At 66.3% G+C, this 16,530-nt stretch overlaps 1 protein-coding gene and 1 long non-coding RNA gene across 3 annotated transcripts; both read left to right on the forward strand.

The window, feature by feature from the left end:
- The first annotated feature begins 3,982 nt into the window (after window positions 1-3,982).
- On the forward strand, window positions 3,983-12,765 carry TSC22D3 (TSC22 domain family member 3). 2 transcript variants are annotated; one of them, XM_084534875.1, is made up of 3 exons: window positions 3,983-4,498; window positions 11,179-11,230; window positions 11,710-12,765. In XM_084534875.1, exons 1-3 carry the CDS (start codon window positions 4,176-4,178, stop codon window positions 11,953-11,955), a joined length of 621 nt encoding a protein of 206 aa, XP_084391001.1. In that variant the 5' UTR covers window positions 3,983-4,175; the 3' UTR covers window positions 11,956-12,765. The 2 variants fall into 2 exon arrangements, with proteins under 2 accessions (XP_084391001.1, XP_084391002.1); XM_084534876.1 differs by lacking the exon at window positions 3,983-4,498 and adding an exon at window positions 10,731-10,932.
- Window positions 4,506-8,022, forward strand: LOC311444076. Its single transcript, XR_014697640.1, has 2 exons — window positions 4,506-7,069; window positions 7,112-8,022. It is a non-coding gene; the product is annotated as an uncharacterized lncRNA (long non-coding RNA).
- Window positions 12,766-16,530: the final 3,765 nt, after the last annotated feature.

Here is a 16,530-nt window from a genome sequence, read left to right on the forward strand (position 1 = left end):
TTAAACGGGACAGCCCCAGGGTGCATGTGGGCCACTCCAGGGATAACGCCTCCGTGGCCCTCCATGCTCCCACCTCGTGATGTGCAAGAGACAAGCCAGCAGCACCAAGGTTGTGGTGGCACCAGCTAGGGGACTTGTTTGGAGCTGGCACCTCCTGGGGTGGCACCTGGCTCACAGGGCACCAGGTGTGACAGCCTCCAGCCCTGGAGGGCCTGGGGTGATTTCCCCGTGCAGAGGAGCACATCCTGCCCCGAGGAGCCAAGGTGAGGGCAAGTGGCTGCTGCACCAGGTTCCCCTGGTGGCCCCAAGAGATCCACCAGCAGCCACAGGGATGCCCGGACCCACACCTTGCCTGCACCGTTCATGTCAGGGCTGTGCAATCCCTGTTGGGGTGCTGGGACTGCAAACGAGGGGGTGCTTTCAGGGCAAGGGTGTGCAACGAAGAGTCTTGCACCATCTCCTGCTTTGCATCGAGATGTTGGGTTATGCTACGAGAGAGGATGGGCCTTGGTCGTCCTCCAGCAGCAGATATGAGGAAAAGCGACAGCATTTTGGGGGCCATCCCTTAGGTCATTGCGGAGCCGTGCGTTACAAACCCACTTCGGTCCTTCTATCTAGACAGGGTCTTCCCCTCTGAAAGGGCTGGAAAGACGGATTTCCAGCCAAAAGCATCGCTCACGATTCAAAATGCTCAAAGCTGGAGCTTATTGCCATGGGGAAGCAGCCTGCGGATCCCCGAGGAGAGGAGTGAATGTCTTGGTGACTGCGCGTACGCTCTCCCAAATGCCACCAGGAATAAGACGTCCTGCTACCTGCCGCCAGTGCCAAAACCGACCGCAGAGCTGAGGAGCCCTGCAGAGAGGAGGGGACGAGGAGGGGAAGCGCTCGCCCACGTGCAAGGGAGCAGGGTGGGCACCCACGCTCCCCTCCCACCTGCTGCGCCGTGCTCCACGCTGGGGAGCTGGGGATGCTGCCACCACCCTGTGGCCCCGCCGCGTCCCCTCCCACCCCACAGCACGCGTGACGAGGCATCGCCCGCACCCCATGCCCTGCTCCCCACCGCCTCCCTGCTGCCCCACGTCCCCTTCCTTCCGCCAGCCAGCTGGAGAGGCTTCCAGAGCCGGCAGCTCGGTGTGCCACCTTGGGTTCGTGCAGTCTGGAGCAGGCGGAGAGGGGGACGCGGTGACACTCCTGACGCACGGGGACATCAGCAGGAGGCAGGGTGGGGGTGGCCAGACCCCCCGTGCACGGCGCGAGGCAAGAGGCACGGGCTGGAAATTAAGGCAGAGGAGCTAATGAGCGAGAAGAGGGGAGCACGGCAGAGGGGGGCATCTCCTGCAGGGTGGCTTGTCGCCTCCGCTCCTTCTCGGTGGCACCCCGGGAAGTGTTTAGCACTGCAGCATAATGCCTCTAATCGCAGCCACGGCACTCACACCCCCGGCACAGGTGTTTCTTCCTCATCAGAGCAACGTGAAGCCCATTCCGTGCAGCAAAACCCCCTGAAAACCCCTCAAAACCCAGCCAGTGTGGCTCCATCCCTGCTCAGCCTGCACCTGGAGAGCTGAATGTCAGCGTGCGTCGGAGCCGAACGCGTGCAGCGAGGTGGCCGATGGCCTCCTGAGCCACAAACGCCCTCCTTGAGGGCATCGGAGCGGGACGGATGGCGCGTGGAGACCCACGTGCGCCGAGGAGCTGCTGGGCCGGGGCCTGTCAGGGCATTTTAGGTGGTTTGCTGGAGCGTTACACGCGGAGGAAAACATCCGCGGCTGGCGGCGGGCTGCGTGACTCACCGCCGCCCGGTTATGCAAGCAGAGCAGCTGCGGGGCGAGCGGGTGCCCCGGAAAAAGCCACCCGGTTTTGGGGCAGCACACAGGGCCTTGGGGGGAGCACAGATTCCCTCTGCCTTGGGGGGGGGGGTGCAGGGGAGGTGAGCCGGGCTGGGAACGGCTGAGAAAGCTCCCCAAAAGCTTGCCAAAGGGGAAGGTTTTGTAGGGGTGGGGGAGGAGTGTTCTCTTTTTCTCCTTCCCCTGGGAAGCCCCGGTGCCTGCTGCCTTCAGGGGAACTCCACAGGAGCCCCCAGGCCAGCGGGGGACACCCACAGCCCCTCTCCTCTCCCAGCAGCGAGAGCTCCCCACGGCCCCGTGCGAGGGGAAAGGGCCGAGCTGGCTTGGAGAGCACCGGGGGGGCGCACGGAGCCACCTCCCCTCCGTGCCCGGTGCTCGGTGCCAGCCCCTCCGTGTCTCTCTCCCGTGCCCGGAGCCCCGCCGCCGGGCGATGCCCTTCTCCCTGCGCCCACGGGATGGCAGCAGCCTCCCGCGGCTCCTGCTGGGCACCCACGGCCACGCGTGGGGCTTCCCCGAGCCTTTTTTTCGGAGCCGGGGGCGTGGGGGGAAGAAAGCCGGGGCCTCGGCGGCCGCTCGCAGGGCTGCGTAGCCGCGGTAGCCGCGCGCCTTCCCCGCTTACGGATGGGCTGGGAAGTGCTTCACCCTCATGTGATGCGAGCGCGTCTTCCTCCTCGCCAAATAGGGAACAGAAATGTTTATCCAACACTTCTGCCTCCCTCCCCTCCAGCCGCAGCAGCGGCCCCGTTAGCATCCCGTGCTCTGCCGCCGGGGCCGCCGCTTGCCCCGCTGCTGCTCCGGGTGCTGGTGCCCCGCCGGCCGGATTTTGACCTGCGCTATCTCGCCTTATCGCTCCCGTGCACTTCAGCCCCTCTGCTTGTTCCCTCGATCGATCCCGTCGCAATGCCTACGTGCGGGCATCCTCCCCGCTGCCCTCCCTTCCCCTCCTGCCTGCTGCGGGCTCCTTGGCCCAAAGCTGCTCCAGCAGCTCCCGGAGCCCTCTCCGGATGCGTGCGGGGAGGGTGACAGCAGCCAGCCCTGGGCGTGTGGTCCCCAGCTGGGACCTCAGTGCCCCCCCTACCCCTCCCAGCATCCCAGGGCAGCCGTCCCAAATCTCCACCGGTCTTGTCCCCTGTCCCATCACCATCAGGACAGCATGCCATGCTCCAGCCTGCAGCTCGCCGTGGGAGATGCTCCCACCGGGGTGCCAGAGCACCAGGGAAGTCACTTCTCCTCCCCTCTGCTGAAATTTCCTTTTCCCATTGCCTTCCCCTGGTGCCCCACAGGCAAACGAACCCTTCTGCCCACCTCCCTCGTGCACTGTCCTCCCGTGCCTCTTTCTGCCTCTGGAGCCGAGGGTTTCCAGCTGCAGCAGTGCTGCTGGGTCACTCCAGGCTTTCCTGTCACCCGGGGGCTTTCCTTCTCCATTTTCTTCTCCAGAGCCACATGGGGCTTTGCCCAAAGCCTCGGGGGCTGATGGCCACACTGGCCACACTCCACCCCAGGAGACGCAGAGCAGGGGTGGCAGGGCCATGGGTGCCTGTGGGGTGGTGCCCCAGGGGGTGACAGGGCGGTGAGTGCCCGGGGGGGTCAGCGGGCCGCGTCCTGAGGGTGGGGGGGCAGTGGGCAAGCAGGTGCCGGTGGGTGCCAGCAGGGTGGTGCCCCACGGGGCGCAGCGGCAGCGGGTCCCCGCGCCATATCACGTCCCCAGTGAGTCAGCGGGTGCCAGTGGGGTGGCGTCCCGTGGGGTGGAGTGGCACGGGGCGGGGGGGGGGGACGACGACACCGGCTTCCTAGTGCCACCGCGGGTCCCCAGCGGGTCACCCAGTGGGTGCCGGCGGGGAGGTGCCCCACGGGGCGCAGCGGCAGCGGGGTGCCAGCGGCTCCGGGTGTCACCGCGTGTCCCCAGCGCCTACCGGCGGGGCTCCCCCCCCCAGGGGAGGGCTGGCAGCGGCCTCGGGCGGGGCGGTGCCGGGGCTGGCAGCGGCGGGTGCCGGCGGGGCGGGCTCCCGCGGGGCGGCCCGGGGTGGGGCGGCGGCGGCGGCGGCGGCGGCAGCGGCTGCGGGGCGGGGAGCGGAGGCGGCGGCGGCCGGGCGCTCGGGGCCGCCGTTACCAATCAGCACCGGGAGGAGCGGAGCGGGACCGGGAGCCGGGAGCCGGGAGCCGGGAGCCGGGAGCGGGGCCGGGGCCGTGGCCGGGGCCGGGCGGGCGGCTGGCTGTGCGCGGCGCTCGGTACCGGGCGCGTCCTGCCGCCGCTCGCCCTCCGCGCGGCCCCGGGAGCGGCCCGGTGGCGGCGGCGTTGGAGGCGGCGTTGGAGGCGCGCAGGGGCGCGGGATGTCCTCGTCGCCCGGCGAGGAGTGCCGGTCGCCCGTGGGGCTGGACTGCTGCAGCTGCTGCCTGGACTTGGCCAACCGGAGCGGGCCGGAGGAGGGGGCCGGGGGCGAGAACAACAACCCGGGCAGCCCCACCGTCAGCAGCTTCCGGCAGCTGCAGGAGCAGCTGGTCCGCAAGAACCTCAACACCGACAAGCTGAGCTCCATCATGCGCCAGGACTCGCTGGAGCCCGTGGTGCGGGACCCCTGCTACCTCTTCAACCAGGGCATCTGCAACAGGAACATCGACCAGACCCTGCTCTCCATCCTGCTGCTCTTCCACAGGTGGGTGCCGCCGGCGGGGACGCGTTGGGGTGGCAGGGTGCAGGTGTGTCCCGCGGCTGGTGGTGCCCGGCGTGTGGCCCCTGGCTGCGTGCCTCGGTCCCCAGCCCCGTGGTCGTCCCCCTGGCTCCGTCATTCCCGTGCAGACGCTGCCAGCAGGGCCGTGGGCAGCCCTCCTGCGAGGACAGGGGCAGCTGCTGCTCAGAGGCTGTGCCACCTCCGGAGCCACCTCTGGAGTTAGTGAGAAGACGTTGGAGGGGGGAGCCCAGGAGCCCCGCTGCCAGGTCCTGCTCCTTCAGCAGCTTCCCTCGCAGTAAACACAGCGGGGACAGGTTTGGCCTGGGTGGCGTTTCCCATCGCCCAAGCCATGGGGCTGGTGCCATCCCTGTGGGCTGGGGATTTACACCCCCAAAGGCTGGGCAAGGGGCACCCGGAGCTACTTCAGGCATCTCCCCAAAATGCTGGTGGCCGCCTGGGTCTGGTGCTGCACCCGTGGCACCTGCGTGACCAGCGGGGCACACGCACTGCCTCACCCCACGTAGGGTCCCTGCTCCTTCTGAGCCACCCTCGGCTCCTCTGGCACTTGCATAACACGGGGCCCATGCTCAGGTGGGAAAGGAGGGGCTGGGCTGCCCGCCAAAGCACCCGGCTGCACAGCGAAGCAGCCTGGGCGGGAGGGAAATTGGGGCGAGAAGCAGAGATTTCCCTCGGCGGCGTGATGCTGCAGCCAGCTGGCACCACGGGCAGGGGAGGGAGGCGAGACCATCCCCAGCGCACGCTGCGAGGGCTGGGGATCGGAGCCAAGTGGCCGGGTGCTCCCCCGGGGAAGGCAGAGGCAGTGCCTGTGGGCACGGTCTGCCCGCTTTGGGGCCAGTCCCTGCTGGGGCAGGACCCTGGTGAGCACCAGTTTGCTCTGCCGAGGTGGAGAGCGAGTGCAGGTGCTTGGGGAGCAGGGTTCCTCCCCACTGGTGTACATCGGTGCCCCACGCTGCCTGACCCTGTCCCCTGTGCCCTGCCGGTGCCATGTCCCGGGGGCTGCGCTCGGTGCCGTTCGCAGGCAGTTGTGTGCCCACACCTCCGCTCGCTGCTGTTTTGCTCCAGCCTGAACTTTCTCCTCCTGGGGAATGCGCCAAGATACCCAAGAGGTGATAGCACACGGGGCGGGGGATTGTGGGTGCCGGAGGAACACCCCGATAACATGCCCGATAAGGGCACCCTCGCTGCTGGCACCAGGGAACTCGAACAGGTTGGTGGCCCTTGTTGTGACCGATGTGCTCCTGCACTGGCACGGGAGGAGGAGGAGGAGGTCGCGTGGGTGCTCACGCTCACGTGGGGCCAAAGCCCATGCTGGAGTCAAAACCATGCTGGGAGTTTGGCCAACCTGCATTCAGCATTCCCAGCCTGTTTTGGGGGTTTTCCCCCAGGTTGCGTGGTCCTTGAAGGGGCTCTCCGTGCTCTTTGCTCACCGCCGGGATGCAGGAGGCAGGGATGCTCCAGCCCTCTGCTCCCGCACGCAGAGGCTCCTGCAAGAACACGTTCAGAAAGGGCTTCCCCGTCCCGTGCCACCTTCCCCTGGTCCCGGGCAAGAAAATCAGAAAGAGCCAGGGCCGGGCAGGCGGCAGAGACTCAGGCAGGAACCTTGCAGCCCCCGCTTTCCAAGCACGGGGTCAGGCTGGCGAGCAGGAGGCGCGCGGGGTGGCATCTGCGGCACGGCACCGCTTGTTCCCGTCCGTCTGGCGTCCCTTGGCAGCAGCGATGCCACGGCCCAAAGGGCAGCCCCGGGGAGCGCATTCCTGCCCGGCGAGTGGGTTGGAGCAACAAGGAGGCATTGAGGCAGCGGGAGCGGGCACGGGCGTGAGAGAGGGGTGGGCGTGGGACGGCGCTGCCCGGAGAGGTGGCCACGGGAGCATCCCCAGCCCACCAGGACAAAGCTGCCTGCGCCTTTCCTACGAGGCTGTGGCTGAAGGGGGTCACCGGGGTCTCAGCATCACAGCCTCACACGAGTGGGAAGCAAATAGACCCCGTCTGCGGTGCCCCGCTGGTTTTGGGGTGCACGACCAGGTGCACGTGGGCGAGGGCCACGGAGGCGTGGAGGCTGCAACCAGCCCCGAAGCCATGCTCCGCCGATGAGCACCGAGTTATATTTATCCGGGCACTGCACATCGCTGGCTTCGGGACAGGAGTTTGTCACCCTCCGTCTGCGTTTATATCTGTCAGGAGGGGGGGCTGCAGAATGGCTCTGGGGCATTATGGGGAGCACGGGGTCCTGAAGATCAAGTCCAGCCTGGCGGCTCCTGTGGGGATGGCAGCGCTATGGGACAGGTTGGGATTAGGGTTGGGGTTGGGTTAGGGTTGGGTTTAGGGTCAGGGTCAGGGTTAGGAATGGGTTTAAGGTTTGGGTGAGGGTTAGGATTGGGGATAGCACTGGGGTTAAGGTTTGTTTTAGGGTGTGTGTTACGGTTGTTGTTGGGGTTGGGATTAAGGGTGGGGTTGGATTTAGGGTTGGGTTTAAGAGCTAGGGTTAGGATTGGGTTTGCGGCTAGGGTTAGGGTGTAGGGCTGGGGTTAGGTTTAGGTTTAGGATTAGGATTAATGTTAGGATTAGGGTTAAGGTTAGGATTAGGATTAAGGTTAGGATTAGGGTTACGGTCAGGATTAGGGTTAAGGTTAGGGTTAAGGTTAAGGGTTAGGGTTAATGTTAGGGTTAGGTTTAAAGTGAGTGTTAGGACGAGGGTTAGGGTTGGGGTTAGGGCTGGAGCTGGGTTTACGGTTGGGTTTAGGGTTAGGGTTAGGGTCAGGGTATGGCCTCGGGCTGTCCCCAGGTGGTGGCACGTGCCCGCACACAGCTGGTGGCCAAGGCTGGGCCCGTGGGGGACGGCAGCAGTCGCAGCTACAGGTCCTGCTCGCGGCCCCTTTGCATTCGCCCTGTTATTGTTTGGAAATGTCAGCGAGGGCAGGGTTTCAGCGACGCGGCCTGGCTCCGAAATGCCCGGGATGCTTCGCAAAGGCCAGGCGGGGTATTAATAACAGGCTCCGCCGAAGCCTGCGCAGCTCCAGCACCCGTCCTTGCCTGACCTCCTTGGGGGCGGCTGGTGGCGCTCGGCTCCTCTCCTGCTCCCGACCCCACCACCCGCCGTCTGTCCGGGCTTCTCGCGTCCGTCTGTCCGGCTCTGGGGGCTGCCAAAGCTCCCCCAGCGCCCAGCGTCCCCCACAGCGAGCGCCAAGCCCGGGTGGCACCCCTGAGAGGAGAAGCTGAAGGACTCCGGGGTTTCCTTGGGCGCTGGGAAGAGGTTGCCCCGGGTGCTGCTGTGCGGCTTCCCAGCTCCCGTCCGCTCATTATTATAATGAGCTGCCTCCCAATTAGCAAGCTGGGCACTCCTCTAACGGGCCCTGCAGCCTCACGGCCACGTCCTCTCCGTCCCTGCTTCCCCCAAACCGGACGGGATGCTACCGGGGTGCGCTGGGGGGGTGGGCTCCGGGAGGAAGAAAGGGGGCCCGGTGACAAAGTTGGAGAAAGAAAGGAAAATTGCAGCTCTCAGCAGGCCGGCGCTGGGGTGTGCGCTCGCACGCCAGCGCGCAGAGAACTGGGAGTACGGCCAAGTACCTTTATCAGAGGAAGCAGGCCGCCCAACAGCTGGACGGGGGAGCCTGCCAGGCCCCCCCCCCGCGCCCTCCCCAGCCTCCCCCAGCCCCACGGGTCCGGGGAGACCCCCCAGTGCCACCGTCCTCATAGGGTGGTGGGCGGGAGAGGTTCTCCTCCAGCTGTCTACACCGCAAACCCTCGCTGGGTGTTTGTAAGGACTGTGATCGCCGTCCCACGGCTCCAGGGTGCCGTGGGTTGGGGTCTAGCAAAGCCCCCAGCAGCACCTCAGAGCTTGCACGCCTACAGGTGCACCCCGGGGGGGTTGTTCTCTGCTCTGTGGCCACTCCTGCCCTGCCTGGGGACATCTGTGAGCCCTCCGAGGTCCTCAGGATGAGGAAACCAGAGGTGGCCGACTGGCTCAGCACGACACTGGGGATTTGGGGCTGTGAAAGGCAGGGTTTTCTTCGCTGCGTGTTTGCAAGCAGTGGCTTTTCCTCTCCCCCCTGCCCCCCCCTCTCCGCTCTGACCCTTTGAGCCGGAGGTCTGGCTGTGCTGGGCAGCTCTGGCTCGGTGCCTTTCCCATATTGCTGCTCTCCAGCCTCTCCGAGGCCCGGCTATAAACATTTCCCACGCCTCAGCCCCTCGGAAGGGCCTTCCTCCCATTGAACCGAGTCCTTGGAAGAGGGCAAGCCAGCCAGGAGCGCTGCCACGGAGCAGCGGGAAGGGCCTGGGGGCCGGGGGAGAGCGGAGGCTGAGGCCGGAGGGCTGCTGCGAGCAGCACTCGCCGTGCAACGTGCCTGCAGGACGGGGTAGCGTGCGCGCAGCAGGGGCGTGCTCGCGGGGCATGCGCGCACAAGCGTGTGCATGCATGTGCGTGCGTGCAACTCTGTGCAAGGTGCACGCACGTGGGCTGCCAAGCGCACACGTGTGCGTGCCACAGATGCATGTGCTAGGCTTGCGTGCGTGTGTGTGTACACGGCACGCAGGTGTGGGGGGGGACGCGTGGGCTGCAAGCTGTGCCTGTGCCCGTGTGCGTGTTGCATCCTTCCCAGATGGGAGCCATTCGGAGTGATCCATGGGGGCTTCCCTCGGTGCTGCGGTGCTGGGGGCAGCCCAGATTTTCCCGATTCACCTGGGAGGGGTGCCCCAAAGCAGCCAAGCACCCACGGCACCGGGGCTGGGTGGGCACCCACCACGGGAGGGCCCCGGCACGGTGCCACCAAGCGCGTCCTGCCCCGCGCAGCAGCGTCCCGGGGGCTGTCACACAGAGCGCCTTTCACCCGCCCGCTCCCCAGCTCGGGGTGGCACGCTGGCCCCTGAAAGGGACAATTGAGCACAGCTGAGGTCACCCCCACCCCCCCAGCGTCTGTACCCCGTGCCCGCATCCCCTCCCCGCAGCCTGAGGACGCTGCCAGCATCCCTCGGACATCGCTGCCAGCGCCGGGGCGCAGAGGGGCCGGAGAGGGGCATGGCCATCCCCCCGCCGTACTCCCCCAGCCTCTTCAGGAGGAGGGACCGGTGAGTGGGGTGCTGGGGGGGGGTGCACAGTGCCTTCCTGGGGGCTTTGCGTGGGTCAGGGTGCTGCCGTCATGGGGCAGTGCGTGTCACCTCCCTGGAGAGACATTGGGGGGGGCCTGCGTGTGTCCCCTCCTGCGTGTGTCCCCTCCATCAGGCCGGGGCACGGTTTGCGTCCGTCCTTGGGGCACCGACCCCAGATGCAGGTTTTTGGGGTGCTCCACAGCATCAAGACTCAGCTCCGGGAGGGGGGGTCTCTTGCAGCAGGGGGAACGCGGTGGGAACGGGGCTTGCACACGCGTGTGCGCACGCAGGATGCTGCCGGCTGCATCCACACACGCACCCCGAGGACCCCCCCAACCTCCCCTCTAGGACGCAGCTCCGGGGGTCCCGCAGCCCGGGACACGGGGGGGGCACCGATACGGGGCCAGGGCCGGCTCCGGCCCCGCTGCAGCCCCGGTCCCGGCCGCGGGGGGGCGGCTCCCCCCCCCCAGGCGCGGCCCCGCAGTGCCGGGTTATGCAAGGCCGGGGCGGGGCCGCTGCTGGCCCCGGGCTTGTTTTGCGCCCCGGGGTTTGTTTTGCACTCGGGGGTTGTTTTGCACTCCCGTTTCTGTTGTGTTTGTGGTGGTGGATTCATTTTTTTTTTTATGGTGTTTTGATTTTTTTTTTTCTCCCCAGTCCGGTTTTGTTTTGCTCGCCGTTTTTGTTTGGGGTTTGCCCTCCCGTTTTGGGTTTGCCCTCCCGTTTTGGGTTTGCTCTCCATTTAGCTTTGCCCCTTTTCCCCTGCGCACCCCCTTTCCCCCTGCGCACCCCCTTTCCTCTTTGCGCACCCCCTCTCCTCTTTGCGCACCCCTTTTCTCTTGGCGCACCCATCGCAGCCCCTTTTTCTTCTGCACCACGACCCCCCCCGGGCCCTGACCCCCCAATAAGGGTCGCTCCCCCCCCTCACCCCCCCATCCACCCCCCCCTGCAGGTCGCGGGGTGCAGCACCGGGTGGGGAGGGGACGCGGTGTACCGGGGGGGGGACGCGTTGTACCGGGGCAGCCCCGCGCGTTACCGGGCGTTACCGGGAGCGGCGCTGCGGGGCTGGGGGCGGCCCCCCCCGCCGACCCCGCCCGCCGCCCATATAACCGGGGGGGGCGGCGGCAGGAGCCCGCAGTGCGCCCGGGCCCCTCCGTTCGTTGCGTTCGCTCCTCGCCGCCGCCGTTCCCCGCAGCCATGAGCACCGGCGTGTACCAGTCCCCCATGGAGGTGGCTGTGTACCAGCTCCACAACTTCTCCATCTCCTTCTTCTCCTCTCTGCTGGGGGGGGACGTGGTCTCCGTGAAGCTGGACAACAGGTAGGGGCAGGCCTGGGGAACGGGAATGGGAATGGGGGTGGGGGGGGGTGGGGGGAGCCCGTGCGTTGCCCCCCTCCGCCCCCTTCCATCCTCAAGCGTTGCCCCTCCGGTGAAGGGGGAGCCTGGGGCACTGCCCCACGTGAAATGTGGGGGCTCTGTTGGATGCCCAGTGAAGGTGGGGTGCACCCTGGTGTGTGGATCCGTGGGGGCTCGCTGTTAACGCCCTCCCTCTCCGCTCTCTTCCAGCGCCTCCGGAGCCAGCGTGGTGGCCATCGACAACAAGATTGAGCAGGCAATGGTGAGCCGCAGTCCCCCGTCACCACCGGGAGGGGTGCAGGGGGGGGGGTCCCCGTTCTGTGGGTGGGTGTCTCCCCCTGGAGCTGGGGGTCCCCCCCGCTCCCCAGCCTGTTGCTGGGCAGAGCAGCTCCTTTGTCTGCCTGCTGCAGCTGGCAGAGCTCATTGGCTCCGGCTGCGCCGCAGTGCGCAGGGAAAAAAGGGGGGGGGGGATGGATGGGGGACATGGGAAGGACCCTCCGGGGGTGTGTGGGGGACAAGCCGCGTCCCCCGGCTGCTGGGGACTTGCAGCCTGCCGGCCTCCCCATGGGGAGGGGGGTGATGGGTGCGGGTGCCTCTGGAGGTGGGGAGATGGGGACCCTGGGCTGGGGGGCACCGGGGTGCAGGGGATGAGGTGGGGGGATGTGGGGTGGGGAAAAGTCCTGGGAAGCCACCCCCCCCCAGGGCACGGCCGTGACGGGTCCCGCTCCTTCCCCCTTGCAGGACCTTGTGAAAAACCATCTGATGTATGCGGTGCGGGAGGAGGTGGAGGTGCTGAAGGAGCAAATCAAGGAACTGTTGGAGAAAAACTCCCAGCTGGAGCGCGAGAACAGCCTCCTGAAGACCCTGGCCAGCCCCGAGCAGCTGGAGAAGTTCCAGTCGCGGCTCCCCGCCGAGGTGCTGTGCCCGCAGGAGCAGAGCCCTGGGGCGGCCCCCCCGGCCCCGCAGGCGGGGGGCTCTGCGGTGTAAGGTGGCTCTGTCCTCGGGGTGGGCAGAGCCACGGAACTCTTTCTACTTCCATCTCCTGCAAAAAAAAACCAAACAAACAACCAAGAACCTAAAAACCACAAAGCCGTTTTTCCGCCTCGCGCGGAGGACTGCCGGAGCCCGGCGCTGAGCCGTGCCCCCCGGGCAGAGCCAGCGGCCGCCTCCCCCGTGAGGATGCTCGACCGCCGGGGAGGTGCTGGCAGCAGCTGACCTCGCCGAAATCTGGGTGCCCCGCGGCCCCAGGGTGGGACCCCGCCGTTGGAAGGAGCGCGCCCCGAGCCCCGTGCCTTTGCTGCGCTGTTTTTGTTTTTCTTTTGTTGTTGTTTTTTTGGGGGGTTTTGGGGAGGGAGGCAGCCGAAACCTGACTCTCGAGCAGCACGGGCAGTTGTGGTTGCACGCACGTCGGCGTGGGGATTACGAGGAAAAAAGGAGGAGAAAGAAGAAGAAGAAAAAAGCTTGTTTTACTAGTTCAGAGTCTTCTGTAGCCGTATCTATGTGCAAACATGAGCAGCACCCGCGATGCTGCGGGTGCTCGGGGCCAGCCGTGCCCTTCTCTGTACAGCTGGGGGATGTGAGTGGAGACTGGAACGACAAGCGGCTGTAACTGGGTGAACTGGGCGGCCCAAAGGAGGGAACGGCAGCGATGGGGGGCTGCGCTCCTGCCTGCGCCCCCCGGGGCTCGCCGGCTTCCCAGGTGACGGGACGTCCCTGCGGACGTCAGACAGTTGGAGCGGTGACACGGTTGTGTAAATTTTATTAGAAAAGGCAATAAACTCTACTTTTTTACAGAAATGCCTCCCCCACCTCTGTGTACGTAGCTGGGGAGGGGGGCGCTGGGTGGGATGGGGCTGGAGTTCCCTGGGTGCTGCCAACCTGCTGGGTTTTGTGGTGCTGCTCCTCTGCTGGGGAGCCAGCAAGAGCCGGGTCTTGTTCCCTTCATTTGGGGATCTTGTTTCCTTCATTTGGGGATCAGCCTCCCTGGCTGGGCTGAAACGGGATTTTGGAGAGGAGAGCATCCTATGGAAAGGGAAGGCCTGATCCTGCGGGTCTGGCCTGGGCTGTGTGCAGGGTGGGGGCAGGCAGAGCGCTGTGCTCTCCCTCCCCAGCTCTTCCCATGGCTTCTTGCAGCCCCAATGCAATTTTTTAGCCATCCCGAAGCACCCTGTGAGGGTCAGAGCAGGGCTGGGTGCGTGCGGTGATCCTGGATTCGGGCTTTTGGCTGGGGCCAGACGCAGCTCCCTGATGGGTTTTGCACCCTGGGCCAGCAAAGGGACTGCAGCGGTGCCCCTGGGGAGCCCACATCCTGCAGCCTCCCCTGCTGAGGGTGGCGTGAGGCAGGGCAGGGCAGTGCCGGGGCGCTGGGTGCCCTGGAAACGCCGCGCAAACACCAAAACAGCAGCCCACGCAGCCGCCGGGGTGCCCGGCCCCATAGCCCGGGGCTGGGACTCCCCCCCCGCCGCAACCCTTTCGGGCACCCCCGGGGACATCGTGCAGCTTGCACACGCGTGTGCAAACGCGCTCCCCCAGCCGGGTGCGCGCACGGTTGCACGCGCGCTGCAGCGAGCTTGGAAAGGGCCGGGGGGGGTGCGCGCGTATGGGGCGATCCCTTAACACGCACACCCCAAAACCGCTCTCTCCAGCTACTCCTTCCCCCCCCCCCCGGGGGTGGGCAGAGCCCTCTGCAGCGTGGTGTGACACGGGGACAGCCAATGGCACCGCCAGCGCGGCCGCAAACCCCTCCCTGCGGCTGGCACCGGCCCCCCCGCGCCCCCTCCCTGCGCCCCCCCCCCCCCAGCTCCTTAGGGCTGCGGTGTCCCCTCTATGGGACGGGGGCTGTGTGTCCCGCACCCCACACCCCCAGTGGGGTCAGGCGTGGCTGTGGCAGCCCGGGCAGCAGAGGGTTAACGCGCCGCCTCAGGGAGTTTCCAAGAAATGGGCGATTTGTTAAAAATGTTTAAAATAACCAGAAGCGGCCGCCCCGGGCCGAGTGGGGCTTTCCCGGCGGGATGGGATGCGGGGCGCACGGCTCCGGGTCCCCCCTGCTCCTGAGGATGCTCTAGCCCCAAATGGGGAGCGGGACCCCCGCCTGGGTGTGGGGTGGGATGGGGATGGGGATGGGAGGAGGTAGGGAATGGGCCAGAAACTTCCCTAGGAGATAGAGATTGGGGTGGGACGGGGTGGGATGGGATGGGATGGGATGGGATGGGACGGGATGGGATGGGATGGGATGGGATGGGATTCTGGCTCAATATGAGGGGGCACTTCTTTACTGGGAGGGTGCCAGAGCACTACAAGAGGTTGCCCAGCGAGGATGTGCGGTCTCCTTCTCCGGAGATATTCATGACCCTGTCTGGACGCCGCCCGATGATCTCCAGAGGTCCTCATTCTGTGACTCTGTGGGATGTGATGGGGGAAAAGGGGCTCGCAGCCTCGCCAGCAGCTGCTCCAGCCACCTCCACCTCCCGGAGGCCGCTGCCTGCCTCGGGAAGTATTTTCCTGCATTTAAACAAAAAAATCTCCCCGTTTCCTCAGGTGCCCCCCTGCTTCCAGCAGCACGGCCCCATGCAGGCGGAGGAAGCGGAGCCTTGCCACAGAAAGCCAGCCCGGGGAAGCCCAGCAGTGGGGAAATGAAGCCAAACGGGGGCAGGGGATCCAGCGGGAGCTAAGGGAGGTGCGGAGGGGCCCGAGGGCGACGTGAGCGCCCGAGCAACCCGAGCTTCTTCTGCCTGGCTGTGCCAGAGCCAGCGTGACTGCTCCGCGGGGTTAATGGGCCCTATTAGAGGAGATAAGGAGTCTGCCCAGCAGTAAAACCTTCTGAGGAACGCCAGCTTCCTCATTCCTCACCAGAAAGGGAGATGTGTTTAGAGGAAAACAGCAGCAGAACAAATCAATTGGTGACAAACAGGGCCGGGCAAGCACCTCGGGGGACCCGCAGGGCTTCGGTGTGGGCTGGGAGCAAACGCTTCCACCCCGGGGAGCGCAGTGTAATGAATGAGCGACGCGAGTGCCAGGGATTAGCCGGGATTTAGGGGCCTGGGGGACCTGGCCAATTTGGTTTAATTGATCATTAGAAGCAGCATTAATCCCCAGGAAAATCAGTGTGGGAAAGCTGGGCACCGGGGAGGACTTTGCTGGGGCTCGCAGGCAGGCAGAAGGCAGCTCCTGCCCTGGTTCCCCCCGCCACCCCCACAAACATTTTGCTGACACAGCCGGCGGCCTGGTGCCACCCCCTCCGCCGCCACCCAAAATCAGGAGACACCCCCGGCTCCCTGCCCGTGAGGAGCTGAAATCTGATTGCAGCTCCGGGGCTCGCCGGCACCCGGTTATTCATTCTCCCGGAGGGAGACCTTTGGACCATGCAAAGCACGGGGAGAGTCCGGGCTGGCATCCTGCCCTCCGGCAGCCCGCTTGGGGCTTTTTGGGATGGCAGGACGCGAGCCAAGGGTTCTGCCCCAGGAGGATCCACGCTGTGGTGCCTTCTGCTTGTGCCGTGGTCCCTAGTGTCCTCCAGCAGCTCGCTGAGACCTCGCCATGCGTGTCCCCATAGCATCTCCACCCCTATCCCCACGCTGACCCCACACCGGTGCCGCCGGAGCAGCGTGGAGGAGCGGCCGGCGCGCCGGCTCCCAGCTTCCTCCCAATTAAACTGATTTCTCGGACGGCTCCAGCCATGCAGCAGCTTTGTAGCTGCCACCGCCGGGGTCTCCCTGCCCTCCCCGTCCACCTGCTCGCTTGTGTAATGCGTGGCCCCCAGCCCCGCCGCGGGGACATGGCCCGGCAGGGGACCGTCCCGCCCGGCCGGCCGAGAACAAGGCAGCGCCGTGCTGGGCTGCGAGCAGCGGGCGCCTCTGAAGCTGCCGCCCCGGGGCCGGCCGGTGCCAGCCCGCTGTGCCCAGGAGCCGTGGCGGCGAGCGAAGTGGCACATCAAAGCCCTCTGAGCTCAGCTCCCTGCGGCCCCCAGCCAGGCGCACGGAGAGGATTTGGCCGGGGAGGGCGGCGGGTCTGGGGACGGGGCTCGGGGGCCGTGCCAGCATCCTCCTGCTCCAAGCGTCCTGGCTGCAGGCTGGGTGCCCCCCTTGCACCTCCGAGCCGTGTGGCATCGGCAGGTGACAGGGCGAGGCTCGCTGATGCAGGGGCATGAGGAGCAGCACCCCAGGGCACGGGAGCTGTGCTCTGCTACGCCCTGGATGCACAGGCAGCGTGGCTGCACGGACCTGTGCTAATAGGAGGAGGTGCCAAGATCCCAGCTCAGCAAAACCCCCTGCTCAGCACCCCCAGGCAGTCCCGTGCCAAAGGCTTCAGAGGTGCGAGAGACGAGAAGCAAGGGTGCAGATCAGGCAGCGTTTGGGGGTTTTGGAGAGGCAGCGCTGGGCACGGGCTAGAAAGTTGTCTCTGATGCTGCTATCGCAGGATGGAGGAAGGAGGGGTCAGGACGCACGAACAGCCTGGATGGCAGAACACCAAGCCACCAGCTCTGGGAGATGAGGTAATTATTGTTATTGTTGTTCGTGCAGTCACAATAACAGCCGCTGCTTGTTGCAACTGCATCGCGGCTGG

The sequence above is a fragment of the Aythya ferina genome, assembly GCF_964211825.1.
Source record: "Aythya ferina genome assembly, chromosome: 13".
Taxonomy (NCBI): domain Eukaryota; kingdom Metazoa; phylum Chordata; class Aves; order Anseriformes; family Anatidae; genus Aythya; species Aythya ferina.